The 22,942-nt window shown below is 39.9% G+C and overlaps 1 protein-coding gene across 1 annotated transcript; it reads left to right on the forward strand.

Annotated features, from left to right (window-relative positions):
- Positions 1 to 21,271: 21,271 nt before the first annotated feature.
- LOC122034032 (probable CCR4-associated factor 1 homolog 11) lies at positions 21,272 to 22,033 on the forward strand. Its single transcript, XM_042593170.1, has one exon. It carries the CDS (start codon positions 21,272 to 21,274, stop codon positions 22,031 to 22,033), a length of 762 nt encoding a protein of 253 aa, XP_042449104.1.
- The last annotated feature ends 909 nt before the right edge of the window (positions 22,034 to 22,942 follow it).

Consider the following 22,942-nt stretch of genomic DNA (forward strand, 5'->3'; position numbering starts at 1 on the left):
ATGCAAAACATTTTGAACATGGACTTATCAAGTGTCTCTTTCAATCAATCAGTGTCCAGTTCCTTTCCAGTTGCAGTAGCCAAAGAAAGAACACATACATATATAATCCCACCACATTAGACTTCCACAAACTTTAAACGAGTAGCTATCAGGAACTACTCTGTTACAGCAATAGGAAAACTTTTTGAAGTTTTTGCTTAAGCAATTGCTGAATAGGCAGAGCAGAAGCAAGATCTTTGCTATAAATTTGTCCGATAAACGAGAGGCCCAATGATGGAGAACAAAAATCCAGCAATTCATCCTTATGCTAGAAAGAGATGCTTGAAGTTCCTGAACCATCAAAAGAAATGTCGTTTGCACAAATGTCTCTACATTTCCATGTACCTGACCAATAACGATCAAGCAGCTCCCAAAAACCTTTCCTCCGAAAAAATAGTGGTCTTGACTTGTGAGCATCCTCCACCATTTACTAACCAATCTACATTAAGCTCTTTAATTCTTCCCTCTTTACTCTGAAGCGTAAAGTGTGAGTTAGATAAATTTCTTTTCTATATCTTTAAATTCATCAATACACTTCTTTTTACTCATTTTTTGTCCATTTAGAGTCAGATAAATTGATCTTTCCTTGTCCATTCGATCCAAAAATTCATGAACGTGAACTCACAGCAAGGTCGGTGCTTTAAGCTGTGACCAATTTGGTGAGCTGTAGCTCTTCCTCAACCTCTCTACGGTCATCAAGAGTTTGTGCATGAATGCGAGCTCTAACTTACTCTGGCAGATTGCTGCTCTTGGCTTTGGCCAATCACTACCACTGTGGTTTCCTTTTTCTTTTTCTCTTTTTTCTTCGTAAACAGAGCTTAAGGCTAAGGACGCCAACTCGCCAAGCTATCACAACACTCAGGGTTGCCGAGCTAAATTTTAGGGTGTTCAAATTTATTTGATAAGGTAATCAAGCCAAGCCGAGCCGAGCCGAGCTTAAAAAAACCAAACTTTTGAAATGATTGTTGTTTGACTTGACTTTTTGTTATGAGCTTGATCTTGTTTAAAGTTTGGCTTGAGCTTGGTTCATTTAAATGCCATTAAGCTCTCAATTCAAGCTTAGCTTGAGCTCGGTTTGTTTAGATATTATTGAGCTCTCAATTCAAAGTTTGTTTGATTATTTGAAACTTTTAGTTATTTGATTGATTATTGAGCTTGATAATTTAAACTTATTTATTTATTTTATTATTTATTTAGTATATTGAAAAAAGTTTATTAATGAATATGATTTGTGAACATTGTTCATGAGCATTAACGAGCTGAATACATATATGATCAAGCTTGTTTGTTTAATTTAACTAGCATTTCAAGCTTGTTTATTTAATTAATCTTGTGTAAATTGAACGAACATAAACAAGCTCTTACCAAGCCGAACACCATTCTTGTTCATAAACACTAGGTTCATTTACAACCCTACCAGCACCATTGCCAGTTCGTCCTTAGGTCAACACGGAAGAGATAAATTACAGGTGGTTACTTCAGCAGTTGAATAGTGCATGGGGATGGCAGACACTCGGCATCTAGTTAGAATCACTACAAGAAAACAGGGCTTCAGAACAGTTTTTTGAAAGTGAAATAAAATCTATTTTAAATTTTAGTAAATTGTAAAAGGATTTGCTACAGAATTACTAATCCCTTTAACTTAAAAAAATAATATACAAAAAAACTTAAAACAGAATATAAAATAAATTATAAATAAAATTTATAAATAAAATTTTCAAAATAAAAATAAATATGGATTAACAACTAAATTAGATACGAAATTTTATCTATTTTAAAATCTGTTTCAAATATTTTAAACAGAAAAAATAATCCGTTATAATTTCTATAATTATAAAATAAATTTATTAAGTAATTATAAAAATATTTTATTTTCATTTATTAAACCCTAAACCCCCATTCTATTATTATTTTTTGTGCTTCTCCTAAATCACAGACGACCACGGCTAAGGCACGCCCGACTCTGCCTCCTTTGCACGCGATCTTCATCGTTCTTTCCACCAAAAAAGATCAGGTAATCCTCATCTCCTTCTCCAATTCTTCTCTACTCTGCAATGTGCTGCATCAGTGGTGTCCTAATCGTGTGACAGCAATCATTTGCATGATCTAATCACACAGGACACCGACCTAATCTCACGGTTGTTGCCACCTTACTGCTGTCGCAACCTCCTAGCCTCAACCATCTTGGCCTCTGTCGTGGCTATCGTATCCTTGTAAGTACCTGACACTTCCCTAAACCCTGAATTTGTGCGTCCTAATCTGACGGAACAAAGCAAATAAGGTTCATATTTTATTTTGATTTGTGATTATCGTGTGTACATCATGCACCTTCATAAATTCCTTGGTCTTTGGTGAAAATGGAAGGAATTTATAATAGTGATAGTGAATTTATGTAGTTTATTGTACTTTTTCTTTTATTTCGTTTGGAGCAAAGTGTACTAAGAGGAATATTGTAGCTTTTGGATAATGTTTTTGTTGGTTCCAAATAAATGTAGTTTTCTGGAGTATATATTTAGTTATTTAAATTTAGTTCAGATTGTACCAAGTTGAAAGGTAATATGTGGAAATTCTCTTTAGCTTGACATTTCTTTTTTATGTAACCTTATACCTATTTAAATAGGTATAAGGTTCTCTACAGCATTATATTTCTTTTTTAATGCCTATTTAAATAGGTATAAGGTTCTCTACAGCATTATATTTCTTTTTTAATGTAACATGTGGCAATATCTCTATAGTATACATTATTTTTTTATTATATTGATTAAATATTTTAACATTGATTTAGGATGTCAAGTAGAAGAAAGGATATTGGTTCCAACAAAAGAAGATCAAGGGGGAGATGACGACAGAGATGGCAATCTCTTACGATGTAGGATAAGTATATATATTTAATTCATTAATGGAATACAATTTGATCAAACCATTGATTAGTTTATAATAATAATATTTACTTTAATGATGATGCATGTAGTCAACATGATACAACACCTGGAGTTGATAACATACAAAATGAAATATAGGTGTGTTAATTTTATCTTGATATTATATTTATTAAATAATTACTTATATTGTATGTATTTATTTATCATAGGATGAGGAGGGAAGAAAATTTTCAGATAATAACGCAATCGATGATGTAAGATACAAATATGGTAGTTCATCAGTAGTTAGACGAAGAGGACCTAATCAAGGGTCTCAGATTCCAATAAACATTGATGGATGGACAAAAATAAATGTGGTTATGAATAATTCATATGACATTTTAAATTTAATATGTTTTGATATTTTTTTATTAACTTATTTTTCTTGCTTTAATATTCTTATTTTTGTTATATCTTTAGATTTGTTGAAAATAAGGTTTCTAGTGAAATACAAATGATATTAAAGGAGTGATTAAAGGTGTTAGAATATTGTAAATATAATAACTAGGGGTATTATTATAATTATGTTGTATATCCTTCTCTATATAAGTCAATAACTCTATGGTATCTAATACACGATTTTCTCTTAACATGGTATCAGAGTCAAACCCTAATTTTTCCGCCGCCACCACCAATTCCTGCCACCATTAGTCATGCTTGGACGGGGGCAAATCTCTCCCGATCTCTCATCTCCCTCTCACGTCGCCCATGAGCACAAGCCGCTGCGTCTCCCTCGCACGTCACCTGCATCTCCCTCTCGCATCGCTCGCAAGCACAAGCGCCAGCAAAGGCATCTCCTTCCCGATCGCGAGCACAGGCTGTCGTTGCTCTTCCTTCTGCGTGGAATATCCTTGCGACGCCGCAACCAACCCTAAATTTTCCAGCGTCGTCACAGCAAACCCTAAATTTTCCAGCGCCGTAGCAGCAACCCCTAAATTTTCCAGTGCCGCAGTAAACCCTTAATTCTCTCTGTGCCTGTCTCCAATGTGTTGCAACATCGTCGAAGAGTCGGGATGCTGCCCTCTTTCATCGAACTAATCAATGGCTACCTCCAGCACTCCAAACCCGGATATTTCATTCTTTACCAACCACATCACCACACCACTCTCCTCCGAGCAATTGGATGGTCAGGCTTCTAATTCCAGTGCTGTGTTTGCACACGCTGGTAATTCCTTTGATGGCATATCTCACTCTTCAGGTCCTTGGGTTCTTGATTCTGGGGCCACTGATCATATCACTGGTAATAAATCTCTATTTTCTTCTCTCACTACTTCTGGTTATTTACCAATTGTCATCATGCCCAATGGTTCCCAAACTGAGTCCAAGGGTATTGATATTGTTCATCCTTCTCCGTCTCTTTCTATACATAATGTTCTTTATATTCCCGGAGCTCCCTTTAATCTATTGTCAATAAGTCAACTTACTCAGTCTCTTGATTGTGTTATTTCTTTTACTAAAACGTCTATTTCCTTACAGGACCGGAGTACGGGGAGGATGATTGGCTTCGGATGTGAGTCTCATGGACTTTATCTGCTTCAACAACCCTCTCTTGTTGGCTCGGCGGCGGCATCTCCACTTCTTATTCATACTCAGTTGGGACATCCAGGTCTTGATAAGTTGAAATAATTACATCCTAGTCTTTCTCACTTAGAGTCTTTATCTTGTGATTCGTGTCAGTTGGGTAAGCATGTTCGTAGTTCTTTTTCTCCTCGCACTGTCAGTTGGGCTGCATCCCCCTTTGCTTTGGTACATTCTGATGTTTGGGGTCCGAGTCATGTTTCTTCTACATTGGAATCACAATATTTTGTTACTTTTATAGATGATTTTTCCCATTGTACATGGTTATATCTGATGAAGGAACGTTCAGAATTGTTTTCTATTTTTCAATCTCTTTTTCATGAAATCAAAACTCAGTTTGGTATTTCTCTTCGAACTTTGCAAAGTGATAATGCTCGTGAGTATCTTTCTACTCAGTTTCGTTCCTTCTTGGCATCTCATGGCGTATTGCATCGCACGTCTTGCCCTCATATCCCTCAACATAATCGGGTTGCAGAACACAAGAATCGTCATTTCCCTGAGACCACTCGGACTCTTCTTCTCCATTCTCATGTTCCTCATCAGTTTTGGGGTAGTGTCGTACTTGCTGTGTGTTATCTCATCAATCGTATGCCTTCTTCCACTCTCTAGGGTAAAATACCTCATCATATCCTTTACCCACATAATCCGCTTCATCCTTTACCACCTCGGGTCTTTGGTTCTATATGTTTTGCTCATGATCTTAATCCTAGCATTGATAAACTCTCTCCTCGGACTCACAAGTGTGTTTTCCTTGGGTACCCAAGGTCTCAGAAAGGGTACAAGAATTATTCCCCTACTCTTCGTCAGTACTTCAACTCTACTGATGTCACATTTGTTGGGATCTCTTCGTACTCGGCTAGAGAGGGGGGTGTGAATAGCCGCCCCAAATTCTCGCGTTCTTCCTACAGTTAGGGTTAGTCGCAGCGGAAATACAAGGAAGAAACTAAGGAGAAGAAAAACAAACCGATGTAACGAGGTTCGGAGATGAACTCCTACTCCTCGGCGTGTCCGTAAGGTGGACGAAGCCTATCAATCCGTCGGTGGATGAGTCCCCGGAAAACCGGCTAATACAATATACTCCTTGTGGGTGGAGAAACCTCGCCACAAACGTTTGCAACAGCAAACAAAGAGTACAAGTACAAAGAATAAGCAAGAAATACAATAAGAATACACAAGCACTCTACCAATCTTGCTTTCTCGTCGACTGGAGTCCGGATGAAGCAGCAGCTTCGAAAACTCTAACAGCAGAAGCTCACGCGAAGCTTTCGGAAGGAACTCAACAGAGCTCTTATCGCAGCCCACAAATCTTCAGCAGAAGAGAAGAAGGAAGGCAGTAGAAGCCCCAAGCCTTGATCTCCTTTTATAACCTGCGAAGAAGAACAGTGAAGACAGAAGCCTGCGGAGAAGACGGAGCGACCCGTTGCGACTCAACGGTCGAATCGTGGACCAATCAGGCTCCACCCTGATCGGTCCAGGACCCTTCTGATCGGTCCGCGGACCGATCAGGACCGATCTCCTTCTCGATCGGTCTCCGACCGATCAGATAACCATCGATAGCATATTGATCGGTCACCGATCGGGCACCGGACCGATCAGATGAGCCATGTATCATTGGATCGGTCTGCAGCCCGATCCAAACTTTTCAGCCCTAAACCTAAGGCTCCCACACCAACATCCGGTCAACCTTGACCTGTTGGTACATCATGCCTAGCATCCGGTCACTCCCTTGACCTGCTAGCACTCCCCGCTAAGTGTCCGGTCAATCCCTTTGACCCACTTAGACTTTTCAACACCAGAAGTCCGATCATCCCTGATCCATCTGGATTTTCCCTTGCCTGGTTTCACTCACCAGGACTTTCCAACTGCCTAACATCCCAGTTAGGACTTTCCCACTGCCTAACATCCCAGTTAGGACTTTCCCTGGTTTCACTCCCCAGGACTTTCCCCCCTGCCTAACATCCCAGTTAGGACTTTCCCACTGCCTGGCTTCACTCACCAGGACTTTCCAACTGCCTAACATCCCAGTTAGGACTTTCCCACTGCCTGGTTTCACTCACCAGGACTTTCCACACTGCCTAACATCCCAGTTAGGACTTTCTCATTGCCTAACATCCCAGTTAGGACTTTTCAACTGCCTGGTTTCACTCACCAGGACTTTTCCCGTGCCAAGTCTCCATACTTGGACTTTTCGCGTGCCAAGCTCCCTGCTTGGATTTTTCCAATGCCAAGTCTCCATACTTGGACTTTTCCAATGCCAAGCTCCCTGCTTGGACTTTTCGCGTGCCAAGCTCCCTGCTTGGACTTTTCCCGAATCAGGTCAACCAGGTCAACCTTGACCTAAGGTTGCACCTACAATCTCCCGAACACCTATTCTTGTCAAACATCAAGAATACAACTCTCTTTTCGTCAAACATCGTCAAACATCAAAACACAACTCGAGTCAGGTCAACTCGAGTCAGGTCAACCAAGTCAACCTTGACCTAAGGTTGCACCAACAATCTCCCCCTTTTTGATGTTTGACAAAACCATAATCAAGTTAGGTTAACCCGATAACCTAACTTAGGTTTTCAATCATCTTCCAATGTCCAATGTTCTTTCCTTGAACATTCTCCGGACATTCTTCCCTTAGGTTAACCCGATAACCTAACTTGGGTTCTCCAATAATTCTCCCCCTTTTTGACATACATCAAAAAGAATTCCAATGTTCTTCCTTGAACATTCCTTGACATTCTTTCCCTAGCTTAGGTTAACCCGATAACCTAACTTGGGTTCTCCAATAATTCTCCAATGAACACTCTCCCCTTTTTGACACACATCAAAAAGAAAAAGGAGAGTATCAAGGTCAAGAGTTTCTTCCTAACGAAAATCTCATACCTTTCATTGAAACTCTTAATTTCCCCCTTGATACTAAACTCAACAATCAACTTAGTGATAATCCCATATCACTAATCCTCAAAAGTCTTAAGGAGTACAAACTCCCCCTAAAAGTCAACTCCTCTTGACAATTAGGTAAAACTCCCCCTAAAGGTCAACTCCCCCTTGACCATTGCACCAACAATGTCTTTGAGAGTTCTAAACCTTTAGAAATCCACAAAACCCAACTTCCAGCTGAAATTTCAGACCAACAGTTGAAAAACAGAAACTGGCACGCACTGATCGGTCCCCAGACCGATCAGAATCCCCCTGGATCGGTCCCCAGACCGATCCACGCTTCACTGATCGCACTGGATCGTCACTGATCGGTCATCAGACCGATCAGAACTCCCCTGGATCGGTCCGGTGACCGATCCACACTCTGAAATCAGAGATTTCTGATTTCCCTTCCCGGAAATTCAGAAACTCCTAATAAATTCCAGAAAATTCCAAAAATCGTAAAATTTTGAGGATACACTCCTCATACCATATACTATCACGGAAAAATAATTTTCTATGAAAATAGTTTCCATTTTTCAATCTTGATACAAAGTTCAAAAACTTTGAAATAGTTCAAGTTTAACTCAACTTTGTATCACAATGTTCAATGATGAATGCTATCACTAGGAAAGCTTCATCAAGGTTTTTCAAATCAATTTTAAAATGCTTTTAAAACCATTTGAATTTAGGACCATAATCTTAGGGCTAAATGTACATGACTTGTACACAAGCTTTCCCTATGATCCTCCATTTCTTGAATTAGGCTCATCTAGGTACAAGAACTATGCACCTTGATCCTAACTCATGATCCTAATATCTCACACACATCTAAGGTGTATCAAACCACATCCATGTCAATTTTGATGTGAGATATGGGTTTAGGTATCTTAGACTAAGGTCTCATGCATTTTCTAAACACAACTTTGATCTCAATATCAAAATGTGTTTTTCATCCTTAAATCAATTCAATTGATTATTAATGCAAGAGATGATGACATGGCATAAAGCTTGAAAACTTAAATAAAGCATGACATATAATAACCTAAGCATTATCATGACATTTCAAATGATCATAAATTAAATATGGTGTCATGACATGGCATATGGCAAACAACCATGGTAAGTTAACACAAATAAAATACCTAGATTACCTATCTAAGTATCCTTAATCACTTAGCTAACTTAAATTCTAATCCTAGATTGCCCAAAGTGCTCCAAGAAAATGTCAAAACCCAAGTTGGCATTTCTTGATCTCTTGTTTGATTTATACCATTTAAAATTCTACAAGAGTAGCACTTCTAAGTTAAGGCCCGGATTGCCTTGATTACCTAAGAGAATATCAAAATCCCAATTTGATATTTCTCTAGGTTTTTCAAAATTGTGTCAATTTAAAGTAAGATTAATATATTCTCACTTTGGCACAACTTACTCTTCCAAGGAGTGAATGACAAAGATTATTTCATTTCATTTTCAAAGGTTCCCAAACACCTTGAAAATGCTCCTTGAGTGTCAATTTCCTCAAAGTTGGGTTAACTATCCTTCTTATTGGAGTTGACACTCTCTAACCCATGTATGGGGTAGAGAAGATGCTCCTAGGAACCCAATACCTATTAGAGCTCATTGAGTTCACTAAATATTCACTAGGGATAACTTCCCTAGCAACCCTCCTAATGACCCTCTTAGACTTTAAAGTCTTGGTCATTTGGGTCTCATCAAGGTCAACTATAGGGGTGACTTCCCTTGTGACCTTGGTAGTGGTCTTCCTGGCCCTAGGTTTTGTTCCATAATCGAATGGAACATTATGATAGGTGGGCTTGACCAATTGGGACTTAGGTTTGTGACCCAAACCTTTCTTGTCCTTGGACTTGGGTTTTTGACCCCTAGACCCTAGAGTCAAATCCTTAAGAGCCTTTTCTAGAGAGTCAAGTCTTGACCTTAAGGCTTGATTTTCTTTCTCTAATACCTCAAGTTTTGATTTGTCATTCTTTCTTGAGGTGTTCCTAGGCATGTGTCTAGTTGATTTAGGGTTTTTACCTAGGTTTTCCTTAACCTTAGAAGTGTTAATCCTAGGGTTAGCATTCCTAGTAGTATCCCTATCTAGGTTGACATGTTTAGCACCTAAGCACATGTATTGATTTCTAGTGTTAACATGCTTATCATTATTGACTAATGCAATAAAATTACTAGCATGTATCCTACTAGAATTGCACGAATGAGCCTTAAAAGATACCTTAGGGTTTGCCTTAGCTCCCCCTATCGATGTGCCCGATCTCTTGCCCTTATGAGGTTGCCTCCCCCTTGGACAATGGCTCCTATAGTGTCCCCTTTGCTTGCATTGGAAGCACACGATGTGCTCCTTGCCCTTGCGTTTCGGGACTCCGGCTTCCTTGACCTTTGGCGCCGGTGGAGTCTTTCTTACCCTCTTTGGACATTTACTCTTGTAATGTCCACGTTCCCTACACTCAAAGCACATAATATGTAATTTAATTGAACTTAAATTGCTTGAGTTACCTAGGGTTGAGGGTGGATGCGAGCTCTCTTCTTCATCCCTCCCGGAGGTAGAAGCTTCTTCTTCTTGCTCCGAACTTGAAGAAGAACTCTCCTCCTCTTCTTCCTTGGATGTTGAGTAGCCCTCAACTCCCAATTCGCTTCTTCCATGATGTGAGCTACTTGGCTCACTAGGCTCCTCTTCATGGCTTGAAGTGGAGCTCTCCTCATGGAGTTTGGCCAAGTTGTTCCACAACTCCTTGGCATTGTTGTACCTATCTATCTTGCACAAAACATTATTAGGTAAAGCAAATTCAATAATTTTTGTTACCTCGTCATTGATTTCGGATTGTCGGATTTGCTCTTTCGTCCACTCCTTCTTCTTGATAGGTTTTCCTTCCTCATCCATCGGAGGGGAAAACCCTTCTTGTACACAAAACCAATTTAACATATTAGTTCTAAGAAAATACATCATCCTTACCTTCCAATATGTGAAGTTGTCGTGAGACTCGTAGAAGGGTTGAATGGTGATGTCTTCTCCATAGAGATCCATCTCTAGCTTTGCTCCCACGGGTGTTGATCCGATGAAGAGCAACCTTGCTCTGATACCACTTGTTGGGATCTCTTCGTACTCGGCTAGAGAGGGGGGTGTGAATAGCCGCCCCAAATTCTCGCGTTCTTCCTACAGTTAGGGTTAGTCGCAGCGGAAATACAAGGAAGAAACTAAGGAGAAGAAAAACAAACCGATGTAACGAGGTTCGGAGATGAACTCCTACTCCTCGGCGTGTCCGTAAGGTGGACGAAGCCTATCAATCCGTCGGTGGATGAGTCCCCGGAAAACCGGCTAATACAATATACTCCTTGTGGGTGGAGAAACCTCGCCACAAACGTTTGCAACAGCAAACAAAGAGTACAAGTACAAAGAATAAGCAAGAAATACAATAAGAATACACAAGCACTCTACCAATCTTGCTTTCTCGTCGACTGGAGTCCGGATGAAGCAGCAGCTTCAAAAACTCTAACAGCAGCAGCTGTTTCAGTCGGGGAAGCTCACGCGAAGCTTTCGGAAGGAACTCAACAGAGCTCTTATCGCAGCCCACAAATCTTCAGCAGAAGAGAAGAAGGAAGGCAGAAGTATCCCTGTAGAAGCTCTCAGCCCCTTTATACCTGCGAAGAAGAAACAGCGAAGAAACTAGCCGTTGCGTCGCAACGGCTAGAACCCTGATCGGTCTGTGGACCGATCAGGCAACATCCTGATCGGTCTGCAGACCAATCAGGGAAGAAGCCTTGCTTCTGTTCGTCCCTGATCGGTCCATGGACCGATCAGGGAAGAAGCCTATGCTTCTGTTCCGTCCCTGATCGGTCTACGGACCGATCAGGCTTCTTTCTCCGCTGCCACTGATCTCCTTCTGATCGGTCTCCAGACCGATCAGATAACCATCAGTAGCATACTGATCGGTCACTGATCGGTCACCAGACCGATCAGATGAGCCATGTATCATTGGATCGGTCCGCAGCCCGATCCAAACTTTTCAGCCCTAAACCTAAGGCTTCCACACCAACATCCGGTCAACCTTGACCTGTTGGTACATCATGCCTAGCATCCGGTCACTCCCTTGACCTGCTAGCACTCCCCGCTAAGTGTCCGGTCAATCCCTTTGACCCACTTAGACTTTTCAACACCAGAAGTCCGATCATCCCTGATCCATCTGGATTTTCCCTTGCCTGGTTTCACTCACCAGGACTTTCCAACTGCCTAACATCCCAGTTAGGACTTTCCCACTGCCTAACATCCCAGTTAGGACTTTCCCACTGCCTGGTTTCACTCACCAGGACTTTCCACACTGCCTAACATCCCAGTTAGGACTTTCTCACTGCCTGGCTTCACTCACCAGGACTTTCCAACTGCCTAACATCCCAGTTAGGACTTTCCCACTGCCTGGTTTCACTCACCAGGACTTTCCACACTGCCTAACATCCCAGTTAGGACTTTCTCATTGCCTAACATCCCAGTTAGGACTTTTCAACTGCCTGGTTTCACTCACCAGGACTTTTCCCGTGCCAAGTCTCCATACTTGGACTTTTCGCGTGCCAAGCTCCCTGCTTGGATTTTTCCAATGCCAAGTCTCCATACTTGGACTTTTCCAATGCCAAGCTCCCTGCTTGGACTTTTCGCGTGCCAAGCTCCCTGCTTGGACTTTTCCCGAATCAGGTCAACCAGGTCAACCTTGATCTAAGGTTGCACCTACAATCTCTCGAACACCTATTCTTGTCAAACATCAAGAATACAACTCTCTTTTCGTCAAACATCGTCAAACATCAAAACACAACTCGAGTCAGGTCAACTCGAGTCAGGTCAACCAAGTCAACCTTGACCTAAGGTTGCACCAACAACATTCTTTGATTCGGTTTCATTTTTTGGGCCTCCCACTTCCCAGTTTGAAGTTTCTCCCTCTCCAACTATACCAGTGACTATCTTTTATCCTCCGGAGGAACCTCTATCATCCCCAGCCTCGTCTCCTCCTTTGCAGGTTTATCAGCGTCGTCCTCGCTCTGCTTTGCCGTCGACCGACCCTGAGACTACCGTGGACACATCTTTAGAGCCAAGTCCTTTGTCGTTTCCTCTGGTCCCAGCTCCTGACTCTGATATTCCTATTGCATTTCGAAAGGGTATGCGTTCCACTCGTAATCCTTCTCCTCACTATGTTTCTTTGAGTTATCATCGTTTTTCTCCTTTCTATTATTCTTGTCTTTCTTCCTTGACGTCTGTTTCTCTTCCTAAGACTGCAAGTGATGCCTTTGCCCATCCAGGATAGAAACAAGCTATGCTCGATGAAATTTGTGCTTTATAGAGTAGTGGGACTTGGGACCTCGTTCCTCTACAACCTGGGAAGTTAGTTGTTGGTTGTCGATGAGTGTATACGGTGAAGGTTGGTCCAGACGGGTTGGTTGACAGACTTAAGGTGTGTCTCATCGCTAAAGGCTATACTCAGATATTCGAATTGGATTATGGGGATACTTTTTCTCCTGTTGCCAAGTTATCTTTTATACACCTATTTCTGTCAATTGCGGTGATTCGCCATTGGCCTCTTTATCAGTTGGACATCAAAAATACATGCTTACATGGTGATCTACTTAAGGAAGTCTACATGGAGTAACCTCCGTGTTTTGTTGCTCAGGGGGAGTCTTTTGGTCTTGTATGTCGCCTGCGGAAATCTTTATATAGCCTCAAGCAATCACCCAGAGCATGGTTCGGTAGATTTAGTACTGTAATTCAACAGTTAGGCATGACTCGGAGCGAGGCTGACCATTCTATCTTTTATCGCCACTCATCAACAGGTTGCATCTACATAGTGGTTTATGTTGATGATATTGTCATCACAGGTAGTGATCATCTTGGGATTTCACAAGTGAAATAACATCTTTTTAAATATTTCCAAATAAAGGACCTCGGCAAACTCAAATATTTCTTAGGGATAGAAGTAGCACAGTTTAAATAGGGGATCGTCATATCGCAAAGAAAGTATGCAATAGATATTTTAGAAGAAACAGAAATGTTAAACTCAAAGACAATCGATAGCCCTATGGATCCTCATGTCAAGCACCTGCCAAATCAGGGGGAGCCTCTTCTAGATCCTGAACGGTACAGGAGATTAGGAGAGAAACTAAGCTACCTTACTGTTACTCGTCCGGATATCTCATTTGCGGTAAGTGTAGTAAGTCAATTTCTCAACTCTCCATGCAAAGAACATTGGAATGTTATGGCTCGCATTATCCGATATATCAGAGACGCACCAGGAAAGGGTCTTTTGTATGCGGACAAAGGACATACTTGAGTCATAGGGTACTCTGATGTAGATTGGGCAGGATCTCCCACTGATAGAAGGTCCACTTTTGGGTTTTGTATATTTGTTGGAGGTAACCTTGTTTCTTGGAAAAGTAAAAAGCAGAATGTTGTGGCAAGATCCAGTGCAGAGGCAGAGTATCGGGCTATGGTCATTACTAGTCAAGAGCTTATATGGCTAAAACGATTGTTTCAAGAACTCAGGTTTGGGGAGGTTACACAAATGCCACTTATATGTGACAACCAAGCTGCTATGCATATTGCCTCGAACCCAGTTTTTCATGAGAGGACAAAGCATATTGAAGTTGATTGTCACTTTGTTAGAGAAAAAGTCATATAAGGATAAATATCAACTAATTTTGTCAACACACATGATCAACTAGCAGATATATTCACTAAGTCACTAAAAGGTTCTTGAATTGACTACATATGTGACAAGCTGGGTGCATATGATCTATATTCTCCAGCTTGAGGGGGAGTGTTAAAATATTGTAAATATAATAACTAGGGGTATTATTGTAATTATGTTGTATATCCTTCTATATATAAGTCAATAACTCCGTGGTATTTAATACACGATTTTCTCTTAACAAAAGGAACGTGGAAAACATAGAAAAAGGTGCCTAATGATATTAAAAGTTACTTTGGTTAATTTTATGGTAAGTAAAACATTTTTTGTTTGGAAACTTTTATTGTTTGGCAAAGTGGAATAATTAATGGGAATATTTACTTTTGGAAAAATTCTTATGTTAATTATACAATAATGTGGTTCTGTTATTAATTTTATTTGCTAATTTCTCCCTAGACTATTGCACTGCACAATATAGTTTCCATAGCTTGCCTGATACTTCTTTACTTTATCTGCTTCAAGTAGCACAAAAAATGGCAAGGGCAATCATTGAAGTAGTTCACAGTATATAATTTACTATAGTCAACCTGCAACAAAAAATGGTTCGTCGTTTAAATCCTATAGATAGGAATTGATTAATTACTAAACTAATGTAATTAATATAGTTCATATTATGGATATCTTGGAATATATGGATATCTTGGACTATATGGAAATCTTGCAATTATTAGGATATCTTGGAATATATGTTGCTTAAATATTAGGATATCTTTTGTATATGTTTCATTATCTTTGTATATGTTTCCTTATCTTTATCTATTTATGATGTATATAAATACATCTTGTATCATTATTCTTAATTAGTGAAAGCATAATCTTTTAATACCTCCCTTCATGGTATAAGAGCCTCAGGCCTACGCCACAAACCCTAACTCTATCCACGCCTAGTAGTAGTTGTCATCACTATCGTCATCTCCGTTGACACTGCCTACCCTCTCTCAAAAGCAATTGCTCCTATAGCTACACCTGCGACCACCCCTATCTCCTTCAATGTTGCTACTCATGCGCCCTTGAAGCTGACTTCATCCAACTATCTTTCATGGTGTCCACAGTGCACGACCCTCCTCACTGGTCATGATCTACTTGGCTTTATTGAAGGCTCTCACCCCTGTTCAGACTAACTACATACTGTCGACGGTACTCAGACTCCTAATCTTGCATATCAAGCTTGGATCCGTCAAGATCAACTCATACTGAATGTTATTATTGGATCTCTTTCTCCAACCTTAATTTCATTCATTGTTGCTGCTCGTACATCTTGTGATGCTTGGAACACTCTTGCTCTCACTTATGGTACACACCCTTGTGGTTGTATTACAAAACTCAAAACACAACTTCGTAATCCAGTTAAAGAATCTCAATCTATCATTGAATTAATGCAGTTTATCAAATCCAAGTCTGATGAACTGGCTCTCATGAATGCTCCTCTTGACATTGAAGATCTCACCCTCAAAATTCTTCATGGTCTTGATGATGACTATAAGGAACTCGCATGTGCCATTCAACCTCGAGACACTGCAATCTCATATGAGGAACTCCATGAGAAGCTCCTCAATCATGAAGCTCATCTTGCTGCTTGTAAAGATACGCAAATCACTCTTCTGGCAACTACTCACTCCGTTTCTCAATCCGTTGACTCTTCACGTAGACAACCTTATCCACCTATTGTGGCTCATCCACCTAACAGTGCTCGTCCCATTGGTTCGTGGTCCTCTTGACCGTGGCAATAGCCAGACTCTCCAACGCAGGGCGTTGGTCGGCATGTCTCACGTCCCTATCATCCCACTCCTACCCCTATGCCTCCCACTGGCTCATCTCGTGTTGTCTATGGACCGCCTACTTCATCGCTCGCTGCATACACTATGGCATCACCCTCTTCGTCTGATTGGATCATTGACTCTGGCACCACCCATCATATGAGTTCTGACCTCTCAAATCTCTCTCTACATGCTCCATATGTTGGTTCTGATGGTGTTGTTGTCAGAGATGGAGTTGGACTTCCCATTACTCACATAGGTTGTCTCTTACCACCCTCTACCGCTTCTTCTTTAAAGTTTCCCAATGCCCTTTGTGTTCCATCAATTAATAAGAACCTTTTGTCCGTCTCCCAACTCTGTAAAACTAATGATGTTATTATTATTTTCTCTTCCTCTGGTTTTCCAGTGAAGGATCCTCGCACGGGGACTATTCTCCATCAAGGCATACTTAAAGGTGGTGTTTATTCTTGGTCCGCATCCATTTCTTCTCCACCACTAGTGTTTTCTTCTTCTGTCATTTCTCTTCCTATTTGGCATAGTCATCTGGGTCACCTGTCTACTCGAGTTTTACATCAATTAGTTGTGTCTAAATCATTGTCTTGCTATGCATCTTTAGTTCGTCCTTCTTTTTTAATTCTTGTCAATGTAATAAGAGTCATAAATTACCTTTTCATGACTCATCGCTCTCTTCGTAATTTCCGCTTGATCTAATATTTTCTAATGTTTGGACTTCTCCGATCTCTCATGTTATATTTGTTGATCATCACAATAAATATATTTGGTTGTATCCCTTAAAATGCAAATCAGATGTCCTTTTTGTATTATGATGTTTTAAGTCTCTCAATGAGAAACGGTTTAATCATCCTATCCTCACCTTATATACTAATAATGGTGGAGAGTTTCTTGCACTCAAATAATTACTTAATTTGCATGGAATCTCTCACCTGACCACTCCTCTTCATACTCCTAAACACAATGGTTTATCTGAATACTGTAATCGCCATATTGTCGAAACTGGTCTTGCGCTTCTTAATCTGGCATATGTACCTACTCAGTTCTAGCTCTTTGCTTTTGCCATTTCCGCCTATCTTATAAATTGATTACCTTAACACAATCTTTCCTACAAATCTTCCTTTGAGTGTCTCTTTGTCTGCATGTCAAATCTCTCCAAACTTTGCATTTTTGGTTGTCTCTACTATCACTGGCTTCGTCCCTATGCTTCCCATAAACTTGCACACCGTTCTTCACCCTGTGTCTTCCTTAATTACTCTCTTACGCGGAGTGCCTATTTGTGCTATGAGTCCTCTTCTGGAAAATTTTTTGTCACTCAACATGTGATTTTTTTGAGTCTGAGTTTCCTTTTGCTAGTGGTGGTTCTAGTGCAGGACTCTTTCTTGAAGCACTGCGTATTATGCCTCTGGTGAATTCCCGTGTTGCTGATTCTTCACCTATTTGCTCCTTTAACCCGTGTCTCGTACCACCATTTTTTCACTAGCCAGCCCTGCTAAATCTCCACCTACTGAACCTCTCCTTGTTGAACCTTTGCCTTTCGTGCCAGCCGCAACAATAGCTCCACCCGCACCTACTCCTCCAGTTCTGCGTGCTCCTAGCACCAACTCCCATCCTATGGTGACACGTTCCAAAAACAATGTCTTCAAGCCTCATCCTCGCTTTGCTCTCACTGCTATCACTAACGCAGCTCCGTCTAAACCTACAACACATACTGTGGCTCTCAAGGATTCCCGCTGGTGTGCGGCTATGTCTAAGGAGTTCAATGCTCTCCTTCATAATGGAACTTGGGATCTTGTCCCGTCTGATATCTCTCAGAATGTCATTGGTTGTAAGTGGGTGTTTCGGCTAAAGCAAAAGTCTGATGGCTCTGTTGACCACATTTAGTTGCTAAGGGATTTCATTAGTGCCCATGTCTTGACTACACGACACTTTCAGTCCAATGGCAAATCCCACTACTGTCTGCCTTCGCTTGTCCATTGTTATTTCCAAAGGGTGGTCTCGTCGTCAGATGGATGAGAATAATGCATGTCTTCAAGGTAAGTTGGATGACTGTGTTTATATGGTTCAGTCGCCTGGGTTTGTTGACTCTGATTTTCCATCTTATGTTTGCAAATTGAACAAAACAATTTATGGTCTTAAGCGGGCACCACGCACTTGGTACACCGCACTTCATCATTTTTAAATTAGTGTTGGTTTCGTGGCCTCTTTTGTTGATACATCGTTATTTATTTTCTGCACAGGAGGTATCACTATGTATCTACTTGTCTATGTCGATGATCTAATTCTTATAAGGAATAATGCTAATGCCCTTCAGGGATTCATTAATCAGCTGGGTGTTCAGTTCTCTATCAAAGATCTCGGAACTTTATCTTATTTTTTAGGTGTTGATGTTGTTTCCTCTCCAGGGGGCCTTTGTCTCTCTCAAAAGAAATATCTGCTTGATATTCTTACCAAAACCTATATGGCGAAGTCGAAACTTGTTCAAATGCCTATGGCCACGTCCACATCTCTGCACCTCTCTGATGACTCCCCTCCCACGGACGCTATTTTATATCTCCAAGCAGTTGGTAGTCTGCAATATCTCTCTTCTACTCAACATGATATTGCCCTTACTTTTAATAAACTCTCTCAGTTTATATATGCACTCTAATCTCTTCACTGAGGGTTGTTAATCATCTGCTATGTTATCTTAATGGTCCACGCTCTTATAATCTGATTCTCTGATGACACTCCTCTCTATCTCTTTGCATGCCTATTGTGATGCAGATTGGGCTGGTGATATTGTTGATCGTACGCCCACTGGTGCTTATATTATGTTCCTAGGTTCCAACCTAATTTCCTGGAGCTCCATAATGCAGGGTTCTATTGCTCGGTTGTCTACTAAGGCTAAATATCGTGTCATTGCCTCTACTGCTGCAGAACTACAATGGGTTCGATCTCTTCTTAATGAATTGGGTGTGGACACTGTGGCCTCTGCTGCCTCTATCTATTGCGATAATATTGGAGCTACGTATCTCTATGTAAACCCAGTGTTTCACTCATGCATGAAGCACATTGCTTTGGATTATCATTTTGTTCGTGAACTGGTTCAGAGTGGTAAAGTTCGTGTCTCGTTGGCTGACCAGTTAGCTGATGCGTTGATGAAACCACTTCCTAATGCTCGAATTCGTCTTCTTTGTTCCAAGATTGGTGTCTCTACGAGCCCACCATCTTGAAGGGGCTCATTATGGATATCTTCGAATATATGGATATCTTGCAATTTTTAGGATATCTTGGAATATGTGGAGCATAAATATTAAGATATCTTTTCTATATATTACCTTATCTTTGTATATGTTTCCTTCATTATTCTTAATTAGTGAAAACATATTCTTTCAATACCTCTCTTCAATTCATAGTACATGAACTAATGATGCATGGGATATTCAAATGGATTGGTAGGTGGCTTGAATTTACTTGAGTTTTCAAAGAATCCTTTTGAATTTGCTACATCGGCAAAATGGCTTCTAGAGTTTGTCAGGTTGGCATTTAATCTCTACATACTAACACTGTTGAGAAATTTGAAGAGTACGTAAACTTTTCAGGTTGAAATGAATTTTTATCTTGAACATTGTAGAGATTCTTTTGTTTTTTTTTGGGTGCTACTATGACTAGCCAATGTTGATTCAATTTAGCCCTCATAGTAATTGTCTTTTTTATTTCCAACACATGCTTATTGTGGTCACTATTACTAGAAAGAATTTTAGTAAGTAATCTAAAATACTGAAAGATTATCTTGATGGGATTTAATATGAATCTTATCCCATGCATGTATTAGTTGCACAATGAGAGTAACTGTAAACAAAGAAAAGATTTGGGACGAGCAATTGATGAATTTAAGGTTTTTGAATGAATGCATAAAAGAAAATAAGGTACTGGAGAGTTTGTGGATAACAAATTGACTCAAGTTAATGTAAATCAACATAATTAATTATTTATTATCTTGTATTAATTCTTACTTGTTTTTGTATTTGTTAAACTAATACTACTTAAAGTATTGTAATATGAACATGAATAATATAAAGAGAGACAAAATGTTGATAATCAGTCTACTCAGTCTTCATTTAATCTTAAATCATTGTGTGATGTGGTGAGCAACCCATGTAAGGGGAGGGTGTATGGATTTACACACAATCAACACCGCAGAAGATCATACAATGGAAGTTCCAATAAAAATGCTCCAATGAGAAGAACAAAGAATTATCTCAAGAAATTGAAAACATGCGTACTACAAGCAAGAGGATGGAAGTAGAATTGTCTCAAGAATAACTTATTGAAGAAGGTAGCAAAAGAGAAGAAAATCAAAAGGAGATGATTCGTAAAATGATCCAAGAGGCGAGATATATAAATCATTTATATCTAGGAGGATCTGGTCCCCAAGAGCGTTGTGATAAGAGAAATAAAGATTAATTTATTTATTTTTGATTAATGGTTAAATATATTTAGATGATGTGAATACTTATTTAGGAATGAGAGAATGAAATGATAGTAATATAGGATGTTTGGTTAATGCATTTGGGAATAAAACTTTTGATATCATTTCTAAATAATTTGGAATGACCAAAACTCAATTAAACACATGAGTTTAGAATTAATTCCCGATTCTTAACTCTTAATTAATTTATTTAGACCAAAATAAGTGGCTTCCTCTCTTTTCTTCCTTTTTTTTAATTAAAATAATTTTTTTTCACTTAAAGTTTAAAAATCAATAATTGATTTATTTAGATCTTTGATGTAATGTAATGTATTTTTTAATTATTAATGAGATTCTATATTAGTAATTTTTGAATTTAAATTTTAATTATATGTAAGTGAAAATATAATGGAAAAAGTGTATGATTTATAAAAAAAAAAACTGTTGAGAGTTAAAATATTAATTTTTAAAATTTTTTACACCAAAACAAATGAGTAGAAATTTCACAAAAGGCAAATAATAACGAAATCACACTTGAAATTTAATTAAAGAAAGAAAATGAATGATTGGATGGCAAGAACTTTAATTAATTAATTAATTAATTAATACTAAACACCTAGTTGAGCTCGCTAATTGCTTGCTGTTGGATTTATCCTAATAATTCGCCGCTTGGCAGCAACTAACTCTGTTTAGTGAGTTTGCGATTTTCTCGCTTTGATTTCCTGTGGCTCTATTTAAACTCCTCCGATCCTTCCCTTCAATTTCCACTCCAACTGGATCGATCGAAATCTAACATCTCCTGGATCTCCAGCTTCCACTACTTTCGCATTTCTAAAATCACCAAACAGACTCATCATCATGGCTGTCGCAGTTGTCAACAACGTTAACGATATGCTAATTTCCTCTTCCGCCGCCAGCACCAGCAGAGTCGAGGTTCGCTCCGTGTGGGCTCATAACCTCGACGAGGAGTTCGCCCTTATCCGCTCCGCCGTCCCGTTCCACCCCTTCGTCGCATTGGACACCGAGTATCCTGGCGTCGTCGTCGCTTCCAAAAATCCCTACTGCACCCTCACCCTCCCCCAGCGCTACGAATTGATCCGCACCAACGTCGAGGCCCTCCGCATCGTCCAGGTCGGTCTCACCCTCTCCGACGCCGCCGGCAACCTGCCATGTGCCATCTACAGCGACGGCACTTGTGTGCGTTACGTGTGGGAATTTAATTTCCGCGACTTCGACATCAGCCGCGACTGTTACGCCCCTTCCTCCGTCGAGCTGCTCAAGGCTAATGGCATCGACTTCCAAGAGAATCAAATATGGGGCATCGACTCTTGCAGATTCGCCCAGCACTTGGCCACCTCCGGCTTGCTTTCCTTTGGCCATTTTTCTCCCGTCTCCTGGGTTACCTTCCAAGGCGCCTATGACTTCGCCTTCCTAGTCAAGATGCTGACATGCGACTGCAAATTACCAAAGACCGTTCGTGAGTTCTTGCACCTTGTTCACTTCTTTTTCGGCAAAAAGGTGTTCGATGTGAAGCACCTTAGCAAGCATTGTCCTGGGCTTTACGGAGGATTGGAGCGGGTGGCCTCTACCGTCCGAGTTGAGCGAGCAGTCGGCTCTTGACATCAGTCCGGCTCCGATAGCTTATTAACATGGCAGGTGTTCTACCAAATCGCTTCTCGTGTGAATCCACAACTCATCCATCGTCCAGAACACATGGGAACACTATTTGACCTCCAACTGCAATAGTATGGAAACACAAATCGCTTCTCGGTGGCTTTTGGGTTTTGCATTATAGAGTTCATGATTTATCACAGTTGATTGTGGTTCAGCATTAGCTTAATTTGCCCACAAGATTAACTGTCCATTGCTTCATCGTATCATTTTGTATATAAGTACAGATTACATGCATGTTGTTGCAATATCGTCAGCAGATTTGCAAACAAATTGTCAATATTAATTCTTTGGATGATGAGTACAGATTACTTGTTGTTTTGCTTTGACTTAAATTTAATCATCCCCTAGTGTAGTGTTCTGTGGATCATACTCTGTTCAAATTCTGAACGATACTCAAATACATGCTACCCTGCATGCATGATTGATCTTTTGGAAGACTATTAATATGCATAGAAATGGCTAGAGATGACGATGTCATCATTTTAAAATTGATAAAAATTTGGCTTTATTTGTTGCAGAATATAAATGATAAAATTTTGTTTTTTTTTATAATGGGAAATTATCATGTTGAGCCTGATTTCATTTTTTTTTCCCACTCTTCATAACGTTATATATTAACTTTTTTGTCTGGACGAATCATTTATTGGCTACATGAATTCTAGTTTGGAAAGAGGTTTGATTTGGTTATTATTACTTGTATGGGAACCATTTTTCTTGATTTTTTGAAAAACTAATTTATGGTATAGATTTACATCAAGCTATTAGACACTTGGTATGATGAAGGAAATTTAACTTTCTTAATAATTAAAATAAATGTTTTTTTCCTTTTATTGATAGTCATAGTACCCTCTAGGG

The sequence above is a fragment of the Zingiber officinale genome, chromosome 11B, assembly GCF_018446385.1.
Source record: "Zingiber officinale cultivar Zhangliang chromosome 11B, Zo_v1.1, whole genome shotgun sequence".
In the NCBI taxonomy this organism is placed as follows: domain Eukaryota; kingdom Viridiplantae; phylum Streptophyta; class Magnoliopsida; order Zingiberales; family Zingiberaceae; genus Zingiber; species Zingiber officinale.